Raw genomic sequence first — 14,282 nt, 5'->3', positions numbered from 1 at the left:
ACCCTGACTGGCTCATCTCCTCCCTGGACATTTTTTTTCAAAAGAGGTGCTTTGCAGCAGATTTGTCCAATTATAATATGTCATTTGATTTCTTTTTTTAAAATCATTTTATTGGGGGCTCATACAGCTCTTATCTCAATACATACATAATCCATTGTGTCAAGCACATTTGTACATTTGTTGCCATCATCATTCTCAAAACATTTTCTACTTTAGCCTTGGGTATCAGCTCCTCATTTTACCCCTCTGCTGCCCTCCCTCCCTCATGAACCATCGATAATTTATAAATTATATTTTTTCATGGTTTACACTGACTGGTGTCTCCTTTCACCCACTTTTCTGTTCTCCATCCCCCCAGGGAGGGAGTTATATGTAGATCATTGTGATCTGTTACCCCTTTCTCCCCCCACCTTCTCCTTATCCCCCTGGTATCATTACTGGTCCTGCGGGGTTTGTCTGTCCTGGATTCCCTGTGTTTCTGGCTCTTATCTGTACCTGTGTGCATGCTCTGGTCTGGCCAGATTTGTAAGGTAGAATTGGGATCATGATAGTTGGGGTGGAGGACAGCATTAAAGAATTAGAGGAAAGTTGTATGTTTCATCGGTGCTATACTTACTACACCTTGGTTGAATCATCTCTTCCTGATAACCCTTCTGTGGGGGGATGTCCAATTGTCTACAGATGGGCTTTGGGTCTCCACCCCAACCCCCTTCGTTCTCATCCATACAGTTTGTCATTTAATATCTTGATTGCTGCTTCATATGAGTGTTGATTATACACCCAAGTGAAACGAAATCCTGGACAAAGTCTCCTCTCCATTTATCATGATGATGTCTATTGGTTCCGTTGTAAGGATTTTTCTTTATGTGAAGGTGCAGTTCATACTGAATCCTGTAGTATTTGATCAGCGGAAGTGCCCTTCGCTTTCAGCCATCGGGGTCACGTCATCTGCTCATAACAGATTACTAGGACTCTGTCTCCAATCTTGATGCCACGCTCTTCATGTCGTGCAGCCTCTGGGGTTATTTGTGTGTGTGTGGTGACATGATACCAGCTCTAACGGTACACCCTGGCTGACTTTCTCTTCAGCTGTGCTTCTTAATGGGCACAGTCGTGTTCTGGAATCCCTATTTTTTGTAAAATCATAATTTGTTACCATCACAGTCAAATGCCTTAGTCAATTGGCAGGCATACATCTTTCTGGTATTCTTCTCAGCCAAGATGCATATGACAGCAATGATCTCCCTCCTTCTATGTCCTTTTCTGAACCTGACTTGAATTTCTAGTAGCTCCTTGTTGATGTACTACTGCAACTGCTTTTGAATAGTTTTCAGCAAAAGCTTACTTTTGTGTAAGATTGATCACATTATTTAATAGTTTCTTCATTCAGTGGGATCACTTTTCTTTGGAATGGTCACAGATGTAAACCAAAAAACCAAACTCATTCTCTTCCAGTTGGTTCTGACTCACAGTAGTAACCCTGTAGCACAGGGTAGAACTGTCCCTGTAGGGTTCCGAGACTCTTAACTCTTTACTGGAGTAGAAGCCTCCTGTTTCTCCTGAGGAGCAGCTGTGGTTTTGGACTACTACTGACCTTGCAGTTAGCCGAACACAACCATTCTGTCGCTAAGGTTCTTCAGATATCATCCAGTAGTGTCATATAATGTGCCCAGCATGCTGGCCGTGTTCTAGTTTGGGGACAGGGACACCATTACACAGACATGGCCCATAATGTCCTCTTAAAGGTTCTATTTCCTAGGAGTAGACGTAGATGCCCAGGCTTCCTTAATGCCCCAGAGAGAGGGGATGCTGTTTGCTCTGCTGAGAAGAAACCTGCGTGGGCCCTGTCAAGCGCAGCAAGTGAGAGGGTGTGTTCTAGCTTGCCAGCCTCACCAGAGGCTTACAGTGCCTTCAGAGTCCACTAGGCTGCTTTTGCCTAGATACAGCTTGAGAAACACAACAGCAATCAGAATGTCATCTTGTTTCATATTGTTTCCAGGATACACATAAAAGTGGGATGTAAAAGACGGGGGACATTACATATACGCCAAAATATACTAACCAATAGAAAGCTGTCATCGCTTTGCTAATATTAAGTAGTAGGTGTCTGTTTGTTTTTGGCTGAGTGAAAGTTTACAGAGCAAATTCTTTTTCCATTCAGCAGTTTAGACATTTTGTTTCATGGCTTGGGGTGGCAGCCCCTTCAGCAGAACAGTACTCGTTCTGCCTCTTCCCTGGGATCCCTGTTTCTATTTGGCCTTCTTTCCAGCCTCCCTCTTCCTACCTACTGAGCCTCATTTTGGGGCAGACGCTGCCTGTTTGGTCTCGTGTGGTTTAAACAGTAGATTTTAAAGTAAACTTATTTCATTAACTTTAGTTTGCAAGAACAAATAATTCTTGACTCTTAGTCATTAGGTTAGACAAAATAATTAGTAAGATTTGAATACTGTCATCTTGAACTGTGCACCTGTAGAACCCTGTCCTCATTAACTGTAGATCAATTTTCAGCACACATTTGGCACACTAGGCTGTGAGGCAGCGCTCAGCCAATCTCAAATTTCAGAGCCATCTTACAAACCAAGGCCCTTGGTGTTGTGAATGGTGAACCTTGATGAAAATCCCATCTATCTTGAAAAATCAAGATTTCTCAACCACAGCAATGTTGACATTTGGGGTCAAATACCGTATATACTCAAGTATAAGCCAGCCCGAATATAAGCCCAGACACTTAATTTTGCCACAAAAACCATTAAAAATGTGCTGGAAAACTTGGCAAATACACAAGTATATGTGGAAATTCTTTTGTTTTAGCAGGGGGTGGAGGGAGCTGTAGGATGTTTAGGAGCATCCCTGACCAGTAGCTTCCCCCGCCCACCACCAGTCAGGACAATCAAGTGGCTTAAATAATCTCTTTATCACCCTTCGTCCCCACTGAAAACCAGGGTTAGAGATTTCTCCAGACAAATGCGTCTTTACGACCGTCTCTCTACTCTGCAGCAGCTTAGGTGGGCTCACCCTCACCGAGGTTGAGGGAAGTAGTGCATTTTCTAAGGAAAAGCAGTGAGATAGCTGAGGAGTGTGGCAGTTTGGTCATTGTCTGTGCAAAGCCTACATCCTTCTAGTGTGTGGACTCTGGCCCCTGAGCAGGTGCTCCTGTTTCATTCCAGGCCTTTGTTAGGCCCGGGCTTACTGCACACAGTGAAGACATAAATTATAAAACACTTGGTAGATATGACCATGAGGATTGTATAAAAGAAAGCTGATCTCTCAGGAGCATGTGAATAACTGCACGTGGTGAGATCAGAGAAGGTGTCACAGAGGAGGCTGTAGACATCCAAGGCGGGTGTAAGGGATAAAGGGAGCAGGGCATTGTAGGCAGTGGAGCAGCATGCTAGGGCCTGAGTTGCTAACAGCTCAGTATCACTGTAGTGTAAGATAGGAAGCTGAAGATAAGCAAAGCCAGTTTTAGGAGCTTGGATTGGATCCTGCATGTAATTAAAGGGCTTTGAGCAGGCTTCAGATTTGTGGTTCAAAAGCCGATTTGAGTGGCACTTGGGGAAATTGGAGGCAAGTAAACAAATTGTAGGCTCAGCCAAGAGCCCAGCTGGGCAGTGAAGCCTAAAACGATTGATGTGGCTGTTGAGGGTTCAGAAGGGAGGCAGATACACAGGGAATCTCAGGTCCCCAGCCCCAGCATCCAGTAAAGGAAGGTCCAAGTTGTTAACTACTCAAGAGGACACCAACCTTAGTTCTGAATATAAAGACGTAAGCTTTTATTTGAGAGAGATTTTTTTCCACTTTTTATATACATTTTTTTCCTCTAGGAAATAGACAGACGGTTGGAAAAAAAACTGAAGATCACACAAAAGGAGAGGTAAGGCTGCTATGTGGTCTGAGGGCTTATACTCAAGCCGTTTGAAAGATGGGCAATTGGCAGGCCAAGCACCTGGGTAGGGAACCCTTCCCTCCTAGGATGAGGTGGGGAGAGCAGGACGGATGACTGACTGGGTGTTGTATCTGCCTCCTGCTTTAGTGGGCTCCTGTGTGAGGTGGTATGATAGAAAGTGGGAGGCAGCAAGTCAGAAAACCTGGGGCTTAGGCCCGGCTCAGCCCCTCATTGTTAAGAGGTTTGAGGCAAGGCATTTCCTCCTCTGGACCTCAGTCTCTTTTTCTGTGATTGAGGAGGTTGGACAGATATTTTATCTAGGCTCTCGGTGATGTGATGGCATGAGGTGTTATGGTGGTGTCCTGGAAGAAAAGAACTTGAAAGACCCAGGCAGTGGAGGACTGGGTTTCCAGAGTCGGTGAAAGGTGACCAGCAGCCTAGCTTTGGGCTTCAGTAACCTCCCAGTTTCCCACAGGGACCAGCAGAGGAGAAGGGACTAGAGCCTTCTCTGGAATTCCTTATTGGCCTGCAGCCCCATCCCCTGGGGCATTCTGGGACGCCCTGCTAGCTTTCTTCACCCCCTGTGCTTTGATCAGCTTGTCTGCTCACTCAGCTCAGCAGTAACACTAAAGCTGATTAAGGCCCTCTTTCCCTTGCCTTCTCCTCCCAGAGTGCCCATTGTGATTCAAGACGATAGCCTTCCTACGGAGGGGGTGGGGGGGCCTCCACATATCAGCATCCTCAAGAGGCCAGCCCTGAGCCCTCCCAGCTTCCCTGGCCGCAGCCCAGTTCCTCCAGGCCCTCCCCTTGAGGTGACACAGGCTCTGGGATCGTGGGGTGGACACTCTTCACCTGGATTTCTTTCTCCTGTGGCTCTCCACCTTCCCTCTCTGTGTTGTGTATCCCTCTTTGTTTTGGTCACCTCAGGGGTTTGAGTCCACTTCTCCTGGTGACTGAGGCTCCCGAGTGTTGTTGAGCAGTGTCTGGGATCACCTTTAACCCAGCCCCGCCGCTGTTGACAGGCCAGAGTGAACTGGAGGGGAGGGGGTGGGGGGCTTTCTCTGCTTCCCAGCTCTTGCCAAGAGGCGATCATGCGTCCTGGTGTGGCTTCTCTTTGGGAGGCCTCTCTCAGGCAATTTGGTAAATCCTGTCTTTGTGTGCCAGGCTGTTGTGGCAGTAGCAGGTGTCTGGGTCCAGTAGACCAGTGAGTACACCTGGTGGATGATGTTGACTGGGAGAGGGAGCACTTCGTTGACCCCTGAGCTGAGGGGTTCCTACTGTTCTAGCCTGTCAAGCTGTGGTCTGTGTAGGAAAACTGGGATTTTCCTTGAATTCATTGGATTCAGAGCATGAAGTGTTTTACCACCGCAGCTGACCAGTGAGTGGCCTGTCATGGTTGAGGGAAAGCAGCCCCAGCTGAGGTGGTGGTTGAGTGTTCCCCCTTGGACAGGGGTAGGTCTGAGGAGCAGTTCCTGTGAACAGTGTGAGCTTGTGGCTTGTCAGCTCTTTTGAGAAACCCTGAGGAGGGGGAGTTAGGCCTTGTCTGGTCAGAGGCCAGAGAAGAATGAGCAGAATCAGGCGAGGAAGGGAGGGAGGGGGCGAGCAAGCAGAAAGTGCTGCTGGGTGGCTGTGGGACACCGCAGGGCCTCCCCATCTTCAGGACTGCAATGGTGAAGCTGTGTTTGCTCTTTGTCAGCAGGAAATCCAAATCTCCTCCCAGAGTGCCCATTGTGATTCAGGACGATAGCCTTCCCACTGGGCCCCCTCCACAGATCCGCATCCTCAAGAGGCCCACCAGCAACGGTGTGGTGAGCAGCCCCAACTCTACCAGCAGGCCAGCCCTCCCGGTCAAGTCCCTAGCCCAGCGGGAGGCGGAGTACGCTGAGGCCCGGAAGCGAATCCTGGGGAGCGCCAGCCCGGAGGAGGAGCAAGAGAAACCCATCCTTGACAGGTGAGTGCAGCAGCAGGCTGACCAGCAAAGACCCTGCCCATCCACTGCCCATCCACTGCCCTCCCCCACCTCCTTCCAGGAGGGAGGAAGCAAAGCAGCCTGTCTTCAAGGAAAGGAATGAGAATTGCCAACAGCAAGGGAACCTCCCTGCATCAGCTGCCTGGCAGACTGGCTCAGGGCCTGGCCATGCTGCTGCGGGCTTAAGCCCTGCACTCTGGAGTCAGTCTGTAAGGCGCAAGTTCATCGCTGCCACTCACTGGCTCCTTGACTTCTCCTTGCCTTCCTCGCCTAATCTGAAAAGTGGGGGTGATGAAAGTCGTGCATCAAATGAGTTCGTGGGCAGAGCGTGCTGGGAGCCCAGCCTGGCCCAGTTGGAAAGCTCAGTAAGGGGCTAAAGTCTGTGCTGCCCTGGGTCCTGCAGTTAGCCCACTTCCATTATTTTTGGATTTGCTAAATTCCATTGAACTTGAGACCGCTTTTTCTCTGTAGTCATAAAGGCTGCAAAACAGCATTTGCCACCACAACCTTTTTCTTCACTTTAAGGGCCTCCTCCATTGCTTGGTGTCTTTGCACCTTCTGTCTAGCATTTAATCGTATAGATCCACAATGCCTCTCCCCTAAGCTTCTGTCTTTCTGGAATGGAAAAAAAACCACTTCTTTTAGTTTTCCTTAATAATAGGAGTCAGCTGGTTTGGAGAGAAGCCAGAGGACAGCGTGGGGTGGGGAGACAGGAGCATGTCACACTCGGCTAAGCTCTGGGTTAGGTGTGTGGAGAGTTTTTGCCTGAGATCCTGTGGGTTGTGCTAGCTGCCATTGCTGCCAGGGGCCACAAATGCTGTAGCTGCCCCAGGTGGACATGGACCACCAACCCCACCTGTTTCTGGGACCTTCCAGCTTGAAATGGCCCTCTGTCTGCTTGCCAAAGAAGCAGGCTTGGAGAGCCATAGTCAGCTGGGAACCCCAGAACTTCTGCCCTGACTGAAGCAGGGTAGGTAGTAGGCCTTTTGGATTGGGGCCATCGTTTAGATCCCTTATCAGACCTTCCTCTGATCTTTGTCCCTGCAGGCCAACCAGGATCTCCCAGCCAGATGACAGCAGACAGCCCAATAATGTGATCAGACAGCCCCTGGGTCCCGATGGGTCACAAGGCTTCAAGCAGCGCAGATAAATGTGGGCAAGAAAGGATGCCATTGCTGCTGCTGCTGCTGCTGCCACCACTGCTGCCGTCGCCTCCTGGGTCGCCTGCCACGGGTCGCACTGCCGTGGCAGACAGCTGGACTTGAGCAGAGGGAACGACCTGATTTACTTGCACTGTGATCCCCCTTGCTCCGCCCACTGTGACCTTGAACCCCATGCACTGTGACCTCTCCCTTAGCCCCCTTCCCACTGTGATCGGCACGTCGACAAGGGCTGTCCCAAGTCCACGGAAAGGGAAAGGATGAGAGTTAGGGGAGGGCTGCGGGGACTCACCAAGGACTCAGAGTAGAGTCAGACAGTGCCACTTGGGGTAAGCTGGTGCCAGCAATAAGTTTATCATGCTCATGAATTCGGAATTTCAAAACACAAATGAGAACCTTCCCCCCCCCAAGTGCATGTCTTCACTTAAAAAGCAAGTTCCATTTGAAAAGACCCCCCCCTTTATTTTTGTTTGTTTTTACAAATAATCTGATTTGCAAGAAAAAGCGCATGGGGGCGTTTTAGCAGTTTAATGAATTTTTAATTGAGAAAGGGTAGTTTGATAGTCTACTTAAAAATGTTTCTGGGAAATCCACTAGAAACATTAACCAATAGGATTTTGGTGAGCTTAGCTTCTTCTGTGTTCCTACTGCCGCCCAGAAAAGGGGCAGGGCTCTGAAGCTCCCAGGACAGATGAGTACCCCATGCCTATATTTCCCTACCCCCCAGCTAAGGCCCAGGCCATAACCTTGGCTCTGCCTAGAACCTGGGCCAGCTCTAGGCTCAGGGAGCCTGGGGAGGGTGCCAACCCCACCTCTAGTATTTCAGGAGATAGGGAAAGTGAACAGACTTCCCCTTCTCATGCCCCTCAGGGTGGTTCCCTACCAGCCAGGCTTGCTACTTCTGGAGGAGAGCCCAGGATTGGAGAGTGGCCTCTGCATTCTTGGGCTTACAAGTAAGGGATGCGAGACATGTTCAGTATTTGCTGTCCACTCAAGGGAAGTCAGGAGAGAGTCGGAGTCTGACTCCAGGTATCCGAGTCTTCTGCCTAGTGTGGCCAAAAGACAGGCGGGTGGCTCTTCCTTGTCTAGCGAGGTGTGTGCTCTCCAGGGACTGTAGCGAGTGCTCCATCTCTGTTGATGGCACTGGCTCAACTATACTTGGTGCATTTCCTTTTTAACATCAGGACACTGGGAGCTAGGCCCTTCTGTATGAAGTCGGGGAAGGAGACACTATGCATTGCAAAGATTGGTGATGACGGACTGGCTCCCCAGGGGCCTCTTTCCAGAGCAAGAGTCTGGGAGGAAGGTAGCTTCCCTCTGTCTCTGGATCCTGGAGATTGGCTTTGCCCTTGAGGTGGCAGAGGACAGCCACCCAGAGCAGCTGGGTGTATGGCTGGCTGGCCTCTTCTTTGCACTGCGCCTTATCCCTTAGCCAGCCAGTCAGCCTCACTCGCAACCAGCAGGTAGGTTTGGGATTGGTTGGTGTGACATTTTGCAATTAGGGCAGCTCATGGTGGTGGCTAGCTGTAGTTGGCCCACTCCACCCTTGGATTGCCTGGCTTAGCCTTGCCAGCAGGCATGGTAGGCAGGCCCAGCTGGCCAGGTGCCACCACACTTCCCTGTAGAGGGCAGGGCTAGCCACTTGAGTTGATGGCTAGCCCGTAGCACAGCCTTAAAGCTGTGTGAACCAGGAGATGGTGAGCAGAGCTGGAACCGAGCTTCGGTCTGTGAGAGGTGCAGGTAGCTGCATCATGTTCTGAGGGGCACTGAGCTCCCCAGTAGGCAAGGGAGAATGTTGGCTGCTATCCTTAAAGTTCCACTGCCCTGACCAAGTTTCTGCATTCTCAGATGTATGATGTTGGCCGCCATCATGTACTAGTGGTCTCTGGCCTGAGGAGAGGCTGCCCTTCAGTGGCAGAGGTGGGTCAGGTGGGAGGACCAGAGGTGCTGATTGCTCAGCCACTGGGACCACCTGGTCCTTGGCCTCACGGGGAGGACTTGCTGAGGGGTGTTTGCAAATAGGCCATGGCAAGGCCTGGTGCACTCACCTCCCACCAGCCAAAGATGGGGCTCTGCCCACTGTGTGCCCAGCACACTCACCAGCAGCCATGCCCTGGCTTCCCAGATGGTGGGGCAGCAGGCAGGAAACCGAAAACAGGATACTGTTGTGTTGGGGGGAGGTGGGAGGGGAGATGGGAGAACGGTTTGGATTTTGTTTTGTTTTGTTTTTGTAGTTGTCTGTAACTTTCCTGAAGTGCATTTTTTTTTTTTTTGAGCTGCAGGCTTTGGCTTGGAAAATCCCGAGGGTTGGGGGGCAGAAACCTGAGGCTGCTGCCCCTTTCTCTGCCTTCATGGTACTGTCCCCTTGTTCCCTTTCCCCAGCTCCTCCCTGACCCAATGATCCAGGCCTCAGATCTTCCAGCTAACCGCTTCCCATGAGCCACTACTCTGATGTCAGCCTATAACCAAAGGAGCTGGGGGTCCCGGCTTGGTGACCAGCCCTTCTCAGCCCACTCAATCAGGGTGCTCCCCACCTGCAGGCAGGAGGCAACACCCTATCTGCTACCATCAGACTCTTCCAGAGCCCACCTGCCCTGCCCTGTCCAGCCCAGCCATACCCTGCTCTGCCCCATCTGGGGGTGCTCTGCTCAGGGATGGGCTGGCGGGCCTCCCTGGTAAGCAGAGACCTGAGAAACCTCGGGGGTCCTGTTTCCTGTCGTGTGGTCCCAGGAGTGCATGTGAGCCCCTTGGGTGTCTGAGGCCAAGGGCATGGAGGGGGGTGGGGGGGCTGCAGTCCTGCTCTGCTGGTGTAGTGGGCAGCTGCCTACCCACACCTCGGGCTCCTGAGTCGGCAGATTAAGCATTTTATAAATTGTATTTTAAATACATGTTTTAAACTTGTCAGCACCTGTTCGTCCTCATTTCCGACCCTGGCCTGCTAACCTCTTGCTTCAGCTTCTGCAGCCACCAGCGGGGGCGACCTCTGCACAGCACCAGAGTGGGCCTCTCCCTTTGTTAGAGCAGACCCAGGTGGGGTCCCCAGGAAGAAGGCAGCTGAAACATGTCTAGGCCATCCCCTGATCTGGCATATCCAGGTGGCCACCACTCCCTTCAAGCAAGCGCAGAGAACTCAGCCCCATGCCCTGAGTGGGAGGTCATCTCCTTCCAGAGCAGGCAGGAACAGCTTGAGTAGGCCCCCAGAGGCCTTCCATGGCATCAGACACAAAAGTAACTAGGTGTTTATTGGCTTACCAGGCTGTGAAAATAGCCCCAAGGCAGCCCTGTCCCATCCCAGTCCCCTTGCCCCAATGACACTTCCAGTCTGCAGGTCTTGAACGGCTGCCTGAGTAGGGACTGGAGGATCAGTGAGTTCGAGCTGGCATGGGGCTGAGCCACTTCCGGCCGTCAGAGCTGTGTTCCCTGGACGGGCAGGGTAGAAGGGTTGGGGGTGGTTAGCCCTCTCCCTACCTACAGTCTGTGTGACAGAGGGAAGAAGAACCCCCCTGGCAGTGATGGAGCCAGCCAGCAGCCTTGGGCTTGTTTCCCACACCACACTGTAGAGCCACTGGAAGGGGCCTGCTGCTAAACTTGTCCCACTACTGAGTGTGTCGTCGGGGCAAAGGGGGACAGTGCCAGCCTGAGAGAAAGACAAGGACCACCCAAGTCCTGGTCACAGTAAAGCCAGGGTGCACAGACTTCCATGGAACCTTCTAGCCGTACTAAACCTTGCCCTTTCTCTCGCCTGGGACCTCCCAGACACTACTTCATGGAGGGTGACTCCCTAGGCTTAGATCAAGAGCCACCACCAACGGAGGCGCGTGAGTCCTTGCCCCCTGAGCACCTACCTGCCTCCCTGAAGTTGTGTCTTATAGAGGAGACTGCGAATGTCTGGGCTCATGTTGTTCGGCTTTCCACGGACCACCTTCTTGTCCAGCCGGGGGTAGAGTGGGATGCAGGGCACTTGGCTGTAGGGACTCTGTAGGTTGGTTGCTAGTGGAGGAATTCGGAGAGGGAAGTGCTTTAGGACCTATCCAGCCAACTAAAATCCTGCCTCTGTCACAGAGTGAGCTGGGTGGTCTTGAGCACGTAACTTCAACTCTCTGAGCCTCTAAGCCTGGGGTGGAAGTGGTATGCACTTGGCTGAGTAAAGACTAGTAACAGCTTAACAAGGAGCCAATCTCTCCGTAGTGGGCCCTGTGGTTGACAGGGCTAGCTCATGAATTCTGGCTACCCAGCCCTGGAGAGCCTCTGGGGAACTCCTAGCCCAACACTTAGCTTCCACTCTAAGGGGGTTCTCAAAGGTGTTAGAAAGATAGCATTATCTTTTCATTCCATTTCCCCAGGGCCTTGTCATTGCTCTCCCCTGTATAATAGGGCAGTCTTACCCTGTGTTGAGAGCATTTGGATGTCAGACCTAGCTGCAAATCCCTTTCTGACACAGAAGCTGTGGGGTCTTTGGCAAGACACTTGAACTTCCTGCACATTCATTTGTTCGTAAAGCGGCATGTTGGTGGGTATACCTCTGTTTGAGCACTCCTGCAGAGGACCCACCTAACAGTGACCCCAGTGGCTGCTCAATGGGAAGGGAGCTGGAATTGTTCCTTTCTTCCTGGTTGAGCGCCTCTGCAAGCTGTGGGACCATGTTCCACGCTGGGGTAGGAGGGGAAGGGGCGGTGCAGGACCTGCCCACAGGGTTAGGTGTGAAGTAGTGATTACCAACCAACACCCTTTGACTGGCATATGCAGTTAAGCCCCAAGTGCGAGACCAGGCGCCCCCTTGGCATCCTGGGGCTGGCGGGCTATGCGTGCCCAGCACTCTCACCAGTGTTCTGCTGCTTCAGCCGGCTCAGGATCCTCAGGACTCTTCGTTCTGGGGCCTCCACGTTGTCTGCCTGGTGGGGGTTGTAGGGAAGCTTCCTCCGGAACTGCAGCCGGCCTAAGGTTGATTCTGCCTCACTCGTCTTGCAGGTGGCCTCCTTGAGCTTCTTGTGGTAATATCTGCGGAGGCAATGCAGCCCCCCTCAGACCAGCTGTGTGGTTTGCCCTCTGCCCCAGCTTCCCCAAAGCCCCTGTACACTCTGACCATCTCTGGAGCAGGGACACAAACCCAATGCTCAGGAGACCTGCTTTCTGGTCCCAGCACTGCCACCAACTTACTTCCACCCATGCAAGCCACTGCTCTGTCCTGGGCCTCCCATCACCCGCCATAAAAGCAGCAGAAATGGGTTTCTGAGAGTCACATGACTTGCACACAAGCTGTAAATCACCAGTAGGCCGTCACCCACTTGGCTCGGTGTCTGTTGTGTGTGGGTACTGCTAGCTGCCATGGAGTTGGCCCCCAAGGAATGTTGCACCCATGCACAATGGAATGACTCTCCACCATGGTCGGGTGCAGATCAGACCATTGGGATCCCTAGGGTTTCCACTGAGTGATTTTTGGAAGTAGCTTGCTGGGCCTTCCCAGCCCTTAGCTGGGAAGTTCTGCTGAAACATGATGCCCAGAGCCATAGCAGTACACAACCGCCTCTGACAAGTGCCAGGAATTGAGCCCTGGTCTTCCCAAATTCACTGCCATTGAGTAAATTCTGCTCGTAGCAACCCTATAGGACAGGGTAGAACTTTTGTGGGTTTACAAAATTAGAAGGCCTTATCTTACTCTCAAGGAATGGCTATGTTTCAGGCCTCAGTTCTGGGCCAGCACCCCCAGAAAGCCCCCCCCCTACAGGCTAGTTAATTTCCAGTTGCATGCCCCTGGCAGCTTGGACTTACCCCGTCATAACCCATAGCCCCACTTTATTAATGCTGTACCACATGCCATTCCTACTACATTGCATTGCCATTCATCCTTTCAGCACAGTCAGCAAACAAACGTCTGCTGTGTGCTTGGGAAAGAGTGCTGAAGGTAGCCCTGAGGTCAGTCTTTCAGCTCCACTTCTTGCTCCAGGCACTGCCGGTGGGTGACAAGCAGTTTGATGCAGACTCTTGACTAGCTTTGCACGTCAGGGACAGGCAGACAGGGTCTCACCTCAGGCAGAGACTTACAGCCCCTAGGTAACTGGGAAGTTCAGGGGAGTGGCGGGGTGGGGAGGCACCCTTGACCAGGAGAGAGAGTAACCAAGGCACAGGCTTCCCCCTCTGACAGACAGAATCCTCCGCTTATCCTTGGTGCTTCAGAGAATTAGGCCTGACAGTTTGATTCCCTAACACATCCTTATTGGCCCTTCCCCCTTCCCTGTTCACTTCCTACTTATTCCCATTCCTACTGCCTTGGAATCGCTTCCCACATCAAGTGGGAGAGTCAGACCATACACAAAATGTAGTGTGACAAGTGCTCTCTGAGAGGACGTAGTACTGAGGGACAGTTTTGTTCACAATAGTAAGCAAAGATGTGAGAAGACATTTGCGCAAAATCTTGAATGAGGGAGGGAGTGAACCAACTGGATATTTGGAGGAAGTGCCCTCCCGACAGAATGGCAAGTGGAAAGGCCTGCTGCAGGAGAGAGCCTTAGGGGCTCTAGGAACGGCCAAAAGGCAGAGCGGGTAGAGACTGTTGTTCCAAGGGCAGAGAGAAGTAGGCAGGGACATGGACAAGGGCCCATCCCCTGGGGCTTTGTGGCCAATCTTGAGTGCTGGGAAGCCCTTAAGGTAACCAGAGGTTGGAGTTGGTTCTGTTAAGTCTTCTGCCTTATCCCTGGGTCTTGAAGTTTGGAGTGTTTATGGGTCTTGCAGGAGAAAAGGAGGCTTTTTACTCCCCTATAGAGGTCTAGTCTCCAAAACCCACAGGGACAGTTCTACCCTGTCCTATAGGGCCACTATGAGTCAGAATCGATTTGATGGCAGTGAATTTTGTGAGTTACGGGTCTTGAACACAAGACAGTGTTCTCACATGCCCTGTGTAAAACTAGGACCCCCAAAAGTTAACACCCTGATTAATAAAAAGAGCTAGAAAATAACTCCGCCTAGAGGACGTGAATAGGAGCCAGTAGAATGTGAGCAGAGTACGTGTCACTTTCTGCATAACGATTCCCCTTCCTGTGGGCTTGGATTCAGATGTAAGTGCTGATACAGGGAATAGTGAAACAAGTTGGGGGAGGTGGGGGTGGAAACCCAGTTGCGTCCCCATCTGCTGGACTGGGAGAAGGAAACATTCCAATCTAATGTATATAACCCAATCTAGTGCCTCAGAGTCTATTCCTTAGCTAATGAACCACCCTAGCTAAACTAGCCCGTTGAGCTAATGAAGTAAGAATGAAGACGCTTGCAAACA

General features: G+C 51.4%; 2 protein-coding genes across 7 annotated transcripts in view; one reads left to right on the top strand and one right to left on the bottom strand.

Annotated features, from left to right (window-relative positions):
• The window catches only part of SZRD1 (SUZ RNA binding domain containing 1), a 30,172-nt gene extending 20,253 nt beyond the window's left edge, over positions 1-9,919 (top strand). For 2 of the 6 annotated variants that reach the window (XM_045299131.1, XM_045299129.1), the window contains exons 2-4: positions 3,825-3,874; positions 5,586-5,837; positions 6,903-9,919. In XM_045299131.1, coding sequence (XP_045155066.1) covers positions 3,825-3,874; positions 5,586-5,837; positions 6,903-7,005 — 405 coding nt within the window. In that variant the 3' untranslated portion in view covers positions 7,006-9,919. Of the gene's footprint in view, positions 1-3,824; positions 3,875-5,582; positions 5,838-6,902 lie in introns of all 6 variants that reach the window. The other 4 variants (XM_045299130.1, XM_045299128.1, XM_045299133.1 and 1 more) reach the window with 3 other exon arrangements.
• Positions 9,920-10,353: 434 nt separating this feature from the next.
• Positions 10,354-14,282, bottom strand: part of SPATA21 (spermatogenesis associated 21) — a 31,527-nt gene continuing 27,598 nt past the window's right edge. The window contains exons 9-11 of the mRNA XM_013005308.2: positions 11,838-12,013; positions 10,861-11,005; positions 10,354-10,435 (exon numbers count right to left, since the gene is read on the bottom strand). Coding sequence (XP_012860762.2) covers positions 10,378-10,435; positions 10,861-11,005; positions 11,838-12,013 — 379 coding nt within the window. The 3' untranslated portion in view covers positions 10,354-10,377. The remainder of the gene's footprint in view (positions 10,436-10,860; positions 11,006-11,837; positions 12,014-14,282) is intronic.

The sequence above is a fragment of the Echinops telfairi genome, unplaced genomic scaffold (genome assembly GCF_000313985.2).
Source record: "Echinops telfairi isolate 266 unplaced genomic scaffold, ASM31398v2 ScPeMD7_7457;HRSCAF=8495, whole genome shotgun sequence".
Lineage (NCBI taxonomy): Eukaryota > Metazoa > Chordata > Mammalia > Afrosoricida > Tenrecidae > Echinops > Echinops telfairi.
Note: the sequence above shows the minus strand (reverse complement) of the source record. Positions and strands in the feature narration are given on the sequence as shown.